Source organism: Eucalyptus grandis, chromosome 5 (genome assembly GCF_016545825.1).
Source record: "Eucalyptus grandis isolate ANBG69807.140 chromosome 5, ASM1654582v1, whole genome shotgun sequence".
In the NCBI taxonomy this organism is placed as follows: Eukaryota; Viridiplantae; Streptophyta; class Magnoliopsida; order Myrtales; family Myrtaceae; genus Eucalyptus; species Eucalyptus grandis.
The window spans coordinates 31,580,077-31,588,582 of record NC_052616.1 but is presented as its reverse complement, the minus strand read 5'-3'; the positions used below and the strand labels follow the sequence as shown (position 1 = coordinate 31,588,582).

The 8,506-nt window shown below is 38.7% G+C and overlaps 1 protein-coding gene across 1 annotated transcript; it reads left to right on the top strand.

Moving 5' to 3' along the window:
• Window positions 1-3,527: 3,527 nt before the first annotated feature.
• Window positions 3,528-7,128, top strand: LOC104444864 (cysteine-rich receptor-like protein kinase 10). The gene is made up of 8 exons (XM_010058634.3): window positions 3,528-4,164; window positions 4,389-4,945; window positions 5,196-5,300; window positions 5,384-5,580; window positions 5,743-5,953; window positions 6,044-6,281; window positions 6,472-6,622; window positions 6,711-7,128. The coding sequence occupies exons 1-8, from the start codon at window positions 3,833-3,835 to the stop codon at window positions 7,017-7,019; spliced, it is 2,100 nt and encodes a 699-aa protein (XP_010056936.2). The 5' UTR covers window positions 3,528-3,832; the 3' UTR covers window positions 7,020-7,128.
• The last annotated feature ends 1,378 nt before the right edge of the window (window positions 7,129-8,506 follow it).

The following is an 8,506-nucleotide window of genomic DNA, read 5'->3' as shown; positions in this document are numbered from 1 at the left end:
CTCGCCAAAGACGTTTGGCTCGTTTTGGTGCCCTTCCAAACCTCGAAAGGTGCACCCGTTTTGGAATTTATTGATCCTCTCTGCCTCGCCGTCGTTTTGGTTCAACTGGTTCGTTAATCAAGTGAGTTTAACTCACTAATCCATACTTAGTAAGTTAATGATGCTTAAGGGTTGATTAGTTTAAGTTAATTAAGGATTATGTTGTTAGTTAGAAATTATTAGTAATTTAATCGATCGTTATTGCATGTTAGGTGGTTAGAGTAGTGCAATTAGCAAGTATATAAGCTCTAGTATTTACCTAGATAGGTTCGGAAATTTTCGAACTCGAATCGGGTATTTAATTAGGCTTTTCCGGCCTAAGTGTGCATTTTTGCTATTTATTGATAGTTATTAATTATTTTTCATAATTATTTAATTAATTATTATTTTTCGAAAATTAAACCAGGATAGCTAGTGACCGAAATTTTATGCTAATCGCAAAGGGTGTGATTTGTTTAATTAATGAAGTGCTATCTTGTGCAATTTGAGCGTGATTTGTAATTTTGAGGTATTTATCCCAAAATTTTATATTTTAGTATTTAATTAGAAAATATCGGGCGTCGGTTTACAACGCCAAAAATGTATTTATGGACTATGAAAATTAGTGGGATTTTTAAATGGGAAAATATTGTATTTTGGCTAAGGGCTACCATGTACCCACACACAATTATATTTATCGGGTATGATAAAAATGGTGGCATTCTCAGTTGGTGGGAACAAGTATACTATATCAACCTATGGGTGTCAATATATCAACTTTGGGTGAGCAATATACTTTATCAACTTAGGGTGAGCATCATAGGTATACTATATCAGCCTACGAGCGTTGATATATCAATTTTGGGTGAGCAGTATACCAGTATACTATATCAGTCTCTGGACCTTGATATATCAGTTTTGGGTGAGCAGTATACTCTATTATCAGCTTTGGATGTGCTATACTATCTATCTTCAGCTTTTGATGAGCAATCCTCGATGAGATCGGACTTTATAGATAGTGTTGATTGGATTGACCGAGTAATGGTCGTGATGACATGGAATCGACTAAGTCGATTGATCGATGGTTCAATCTGATGTGATTTGTTGATGTGATTCGATGATTTCATGAATCATACTGACTTGTAGGAAGGTACGAGGTAAAGGTAAGTCCTCTGACTCGTGTTTGTGCTTAGACAAAATTAGAGTGTATTCTCTTCCTAGTCGGATCTTAGGGGGTGAACTTGCTGAGACATCGTCTCACCCCGTTGTGGGATAATATTTTCAGGTTCTTAAATGACTACTCCTCCCGAGTGTTTTGGACAACTGAAGAAAGTGACAAAACAAGTATTTTACATCCCACTTCATGGAGCCCTCGAAGATGGGTCTATGAGCTCATAAGGTCCGTGGTCTAGGTCAATGAGGCTTTACCCTCATCAATTCAAATCATGGTATCGATGTACGCGGGATGGACAGAGAGGGGGTCACATACCAAAGTCTGAGATACATGTGCATGTGCTTGAGATTAATTTTGGAAAAGGCACAGCAAATCCTCTTGGTGGGTCAATGGTGGACCCGTATCTATCAAATCTAGAGATCCCGATATATTCAGCTAAAGGCTCCAATGAGAATGAGGATGAGGATAAGGAGGAGGAAGAGATCTATAGTTTTATGTAACCCCACTGTTGTTACAAACCTTGTTTTATAGACTGGTATTGTATATGACATAGTTTGGTATGTATATATAAGTGTGGCTTGGTTTGGTTTTCAAAAAATTTGGTCCTACTTTCCTATCCCATCCTGTTGTTATCTGGGAATTATTTATTCGCTTCCGCATACGTATTAAAAAGAATGGGTCAATGACGCGTTCTGGGACGTCGCTATTTAATCAACCGGCGAGGATGGGCGCATGCGCTCGGAGGATCGGGCGCGACAATAGCTTGTTTAGTTCACATGATATCATTAATGCCATATGCTGCCCAATTCGATGTAGTCCATGTTTATGATGATTCATTATGTTTGTGCTATGTTCAATAATGAGCGAAGTTAAGATCTTGTTGTTTAATGCCATACTTTATCCTTTACTAGGCATTGTTGATCACCCTTTATTTTTCCTCTCAAATCATTAGCTATGGATGTGACACCCTTGGCGACTTATGGCATGCCCGTGCGGGTAGATGGCGTGTATAGGAATTTTGAGGATCAAAATTTTTGTCTTGTTTTGACTCGTTATGTTTGTACTGTCTAGATAAATGATGGATGCCATAATCCTTTCCCGATGTGATTTGTGTCCGTGTACCTCAATGTGAATGGGAGGTTGTTTGGGCCCACCCATTGGTGATGTTTTGGGCATGGAGTACGAGGCACACGTGATATGAAGGGATGTAGTGAATTAGGAAAACTACCAGGTTGATGAGTTATGCACCTTTTTGACCTTTTCCAGGAGTTTTGTTCGGGTCATCTTGATAAGTATTTTGCTATGTTTGTAATTGTTAAGATGTCGTTTTCCTCTTGTAACCCCTGCTTATGATGAATGAAATGAAAGCACGTCATTATGGAATTTGTTTCTGAGTAAAATTTCCTTATATTAAAAATGTATACTCTTCCCTTGCGGAATAATAATGAAAGATTATAGTCGAGGGTCTAACGTGATGGCTTGGGATGTCACAAAAGCTAATATCCGAAACTTGGGCGTGGATTTCTATATTATTATTTTAAATTCTAAAATCCGATTTACTTTTTGAGCTCAAATTCGAAGCATATTTTAACAAGGATTACTCATTTGAAGCATAGAAAAATACATTTAGAAGAAATTCAAACAGACATCAAGAGCTGTCGACATATAAAAGGAGTGTTAGATTTTGAAGAGCCAAAAATCAACATTTCAAAAAACTGGTGAGTTCTTAGTCCCGGGTCTTCGTCAACGAGCACTGGACTTTCATTGGAGCATCGTACTTGTTTTTTTTTTCTTCCGAGCAGGTCTCACCTGATGATAGTCCTCCGGTCCCACACATCGAAAAATTTCTATGCTTCTGGATGATTATGAGAGAATGTGCACGTGTGGCAATTCCAACCAAGCCTTGAACGAGGAGGGAGGAACATGTGATTCATAACCATTGCCGAGTCGTTGTCGGTCTTTTCGGTTTGTATCTTGGGTTGATTTATATCCACCGAGGGGACAATCACAACACAAGAGCCCTTTTTTTTTTCAATATCTTTCTTTAATTCCAGAACACAAGATCCATTTCTATAGATAAGATAGATCTATCAGATGGCGATTCCAACCAAGCCTTGAACGAGGGGAGGAGGAACATGCGATTCATAACCATTGCCGAGTCTTTGTCGGGTCTTTTCGGTTTGTATCTTAGGTTGATTTTTATCCACCGACGGGACAAAACCTTTGGTTTTTTTTTTTTTTGTCAGAAAAATCCTTTGGTTGATTTATTTTTATTTAGTGCCGGTCTTTATGGGGTCTGTTTGGGTCCCTCTCCCCTGATTTTTCCTCTGGTAGGGCAAGCCAGGAACGGTCACCCTTCATTTCTCCTGGGAAAGAAAAAAAAAAAAATAAGCCAATTGGATCACACCTGTTGACGAAGGAACGTGGAAATTGAACTAACGGTCACCCTAATTTATCCTGGAAAAAAGAAGCCAATTGGATCGCCCCTGTTGACGAAGGAACGTGGAAATTGAACTAAGTCGTCTTCGCCAACCCCGGCACCTGGGAAAGCAGCTGCAAACTTGGTTCTTGATCAATTTCTTTACCTCGGCCTCTAGAAGTTGCTTGTTATCGTACTCCTCTTGAATTCAAAGACAGTCCATGGCCGTCTTTGAATTACTCTTACTGAACTTGCATTCTTTCCTAGTTCAAGCAAAAAAGATGATCGATGCACCAAGAAATATTTCCTTCGCTTTCTGGATTTCATGCCTGATCCTCTTCATCCCAGGCACTCCTGTCGGTGCACAGACATATGTTCAGGAGCGGTGTGCGGATAGGGGCGACTACGCTGCTCCTAGCAAGTTTCAGGACAACCTCAGCAGCCTCCTCTCCAAGGGCTACTCCGCTGACTACAGCAAAGGACCCATTCGCGGTTTCTACAACACAACGGAAGGTGAAGATCCGGACAAAGTTCATGGTCTCTTCCTCTGCAGGTAAATCACAAGCGAAAGTACCAAAATTTCAACTTTTGAGTAATACCTTCCAAATCAATTGTTATAATCTTTGGAATTGGCTCGCTTGGAACTAGGATTTATAATGGACCTGATATATTGGTCTTAATTGGAATCCTCTACAAAGTACGGTGATCCAACGCCAACCTAAAAATTACTATCCAGATTTAAGTGACTACTAATGCGACTTTTCTATTCTTCTTTAGAGGGGATGTTGCCGCCAATCAATGTCAGTCTTGCATCCGTGAAGCTAGCAACACCATCATAGAAAGATGTCCAGGACAGAAAGAGGCGACCATATGGTATGATGAGTGTCTCCTGCGCTACTCTAACAGATCGTTCTTCTCTATCATGGAGACAGAACCGATTATTTTTGTTGTCAACCCTGCAAACAATTCAGTTACCTTCAACAAGCTTGTGGAGCAAACTTTCGATAATGAGGACTTTGCAGAAAAAGTGACAGATTTGGCGAGAAATGTCACGGACATGGCAATCTCCTCGGAAAGCTTATACAAAACCATAAACGTTAATGTCTCAAGTTCAGTGACCCTGCATGAGCGTGCACAGTGCACCCCTGACATCTCAAAGTCAGATTGTAAGAGTTGCTTGCTTTCTGCTATCAAAAATTTTTCTACCGCTCTTAATCTTAAAAGGGGAGGTGCGAGAATTCTTCAGCCAAGTTGTTATGTACTGTACCGAATGGATGTTGCTGAGGAACCTGGAGGACAAGCACCAGCACCAGCAGCTTCTGCAACCAGTAAAGGTATGAGTTAAATAACACTCAAAATGTGCACTCAATTTGTCATTGGTAAGCGTATAATTGTGTCATTCCATTGTTTCTAATTCTCAATATAAGCTGTTTTATGTATCGTATTGCACTTGACTTGCTTTTATGATCTGAAGGATCATACTCTCTTGCTTTCAACGAGTTCTTGGTACTATTTACACTTTGTGAAAAAAAGTCTGCGGATTTGTGGTATGTTTAGATGCAAGGAATTTCTCTTTCTTGACAGGGATTCCATGGATTGCAATAGTTAGCTCAGTAATTGGAGCAGGGTTACTAATAATCATCGCGGGTTTGTGTCATTTTTTAAAGAGGAAAAAGAGATTGAAGAAAGGTATAAGTGAATTCATCTTGCTTGCCATTGGAATGACCATCCTCTAACCTTTACCTGACGAGAGTAAACTCTTGGACTCTCAGAGGAGGAAAACAGCCAAGAGGTTCAGTTACTTCATCTACGACAAGAAATTGGAGAAGAGTTTTCAAAGGAAAACTCTCGTGGACCTGCGGGTTCTCAAGAATTATCTCTGATGCGATTAGACATCATACGCGCAGCCACAGGAAACTTCTCCGATGAATGTAAACTTGGGGAAGGGGGGTTTGGTCCTGTGTACAAGGTAAGCATTTCAGTGACTCAACACGTATTTATGGGGAAATTGGGAAAATCTTCTAATGGTAACAAATTGGCAGAGTCATCATCAATGGCATGAACTGAATCGAATTTGGTTATCATTAGTAATTCTCAGATAGGGATCTCACTATACTTTACGCTGTTTCAGGGCACATTGGCAGATGGAAAAGAAATTGCAGTTAAGAGGCTTTCAAGAACCTCAGGCCAAGGACTCATCGAGTTGAAGAACGAAGTCATCTTGATTGCCAGACTACAACACAGGAACCTCGTCCGATTATTGGGATGCTGCTTGGAAGAAGAAGAAAAACTCTTGATATATGAATACTTACACAACAAAAGCCTGGATGCCTTGCTTTTTGGTTTGAGCTTTAGCAGATGCAATGAATTTTTAAGCTAGTTAATTTTAGTTTTTAAAGTTGAGTTTCCATCTGAGTCTCTCATTTTGACAGATTCGAATATAGAGCGATATCTAGATTGGAAGCTACGCATGAACATCGCCTGTGGAGTAGCTCGGGGACTTCTCTATCTGCATGAGGATTCCCGCCTGAAAATTATCCACAGGGATTTGAAAGCTAGCAATATTTTGCTAGATGGTGAGATGAATCCAAAGATATCCGATTTCGGACTGGCAAGGATCTTCAGTGCAAATCAAGACAAGGCAAACACAAACAGAGTTGTTGGAACCTAGTAAGTGCCTCAATATCTTTCTACGTCCTTTACATGTTTGACTGATTCACTAGGCCAACAAAGGACTCTGATAATCTGCTCAACAACACCAGATAGAGCACATTCATATTTCAGAAGTTCCATCTTGAAATTTACTTTTCACTATTTCTTACTTCCAACTGATTGCTCTTCATTATGTAATTCTGGTTAGTGGATATATGGCACCAGAGTATGCAATGCAAGGACTTTTTTCTGTAAAATCAGACGTCTTCAGTTTTGGAGTTCTCTTGCTAGAGATAGTAAGCGGGCGCAAGAATAATGGTTTTCATCTCCAAGAACAGGGTGAAAGCCTTCTCACATTTGTATGTTCCTAATCACCTTCTGAATTTAATGTGAAATCGAAGATTTTCGTGCAGCTATCCATGTTAATTTTTCCTTGCGAAATAACAGGCATGGAAGTTGTGGTCCGAAGGTCGACCATTGGAACTTATTGATCCATTAATCAATGAGTCATGTGATGAAGGTGAAGTGCTGAAATGCATACATGTCGGTCTATTGTGCGTTCAAGAAGACCCAGCAGATCGACCGGCTATGTCACTCGTGGTTCATATTTTAGGAGGCGATACCATCACACTCGGCCAACCATCGCAGCCTGCATTCTCAGTTGGGAGAAAAGTGAAAAAACTTGATCGTTTCGGGCACACTCAAGAAGCCTCAACTGTTAATGGAATAACCATTTCGGTTGTTACGGCTAGGTGACCAAGTATTATACAATGGAAATGCTGCCAGTAATAATTGTGATATATTTTATCTTTTAGGACTGTGTATATATCTCCATCGTAATATATTTATATCATGTTATTTTCTATATTATCATGTAAAACTAGCTTATGTTCCCTTCTTTATATATACAAAAATATACGGAAACTTAAAAATCCTCTCCTTCGCATTATCACATATTTCTTATCTTAGCGTTAGAGTTAGATGATCTTGAGCAAATTTTGAGTGCTCAAGTGCAACACACCCGAGTGCACACCCGGAACACACCTTCACATCCCGTGTCATGTGATTCATTTTTATTATAGTTACTAGTATCCCTTTCAATGTCAATTCTAAACATTTTCGTCATGTACACATAAACGTCAGCCTATCGCTGCATAACCTACATACATCAATCGGTTCTCTCTTCATCACATAAAATCACCTCGTTGGATCTTTTCTCCCAACTCCATTTGACTTCCTCTTTTCACCTTGAGCTTGAGAGTTTGTTTAAAATAATTAAGATTTTACCTTGATCCTTCATTTTTCATGATTGTAAAATATATATTTTCCTTAATTGTGCATATTGTTGATTGATTTATAATCAATATCATAAGCCAGCCCCATTTTATTTTGCATGCATTTCCACCCCGTTCATCAAATAGACGTCATTCCTTGTCTAGGTTATATGCTTATTATATACATGTGATCTCTTTCTACTTATTAGTAAAGAATCTTTTGGTTGAATTTTCAAATTTCGCAATTTAATGAAATAGAATGATAATTACGGTGTTTGATCTCTTTCGCATTGTGACAATCATTTCTCAATCCTTGATTTCTGGAATCATCAATCAATGATTTTAAGGGAAAAAAACCTTTTCATTAGTCGTCTTGAGTATTCCATGTGCACAACTCCTATGGATTAGATAATTTACTTGAGTGTAAAAGTTCAAAAAAATCATTTGTGACAAGACACGTGCTATAAATTCGACAAAGTGTCCTTTACTTCATTCTTGAGCCAAGAACATTTAGACATCATCTTATTTTTTCATCACGTGAGTAATAGTGATGTGTGCATTTTGTTGATTCAAAGCATTAATTGGCTGATATATTCACTAAACCTCTTTTTTTGCTCAAATATTTATAATAAAAAAAAAAATTAAGTATGCAAAGAGTAAGCGTAAGCAATCTACTCAACAACCTTCATTGCTATGATATATGTCACGCCCCGAACTCCCAAGTGTGCGAACATCCTTCAACGGTCAATTAGTTGCGACGTCCCAGGATGAGTTGCCAACCCATTCTTTTTATCTTTCAATTAAACCCAAGTGGAAGAATTTAATATAAACAACATCCGATCAAACAACAAACAATAGGGATAATAAGAACACAACAAACATTCCAAAAACAGCACTTTAATTTATAAACTGCTAACTCTAAGACATTTAATAATTACAAGCTTTGTTACGGCCACTTCTTACCAACCA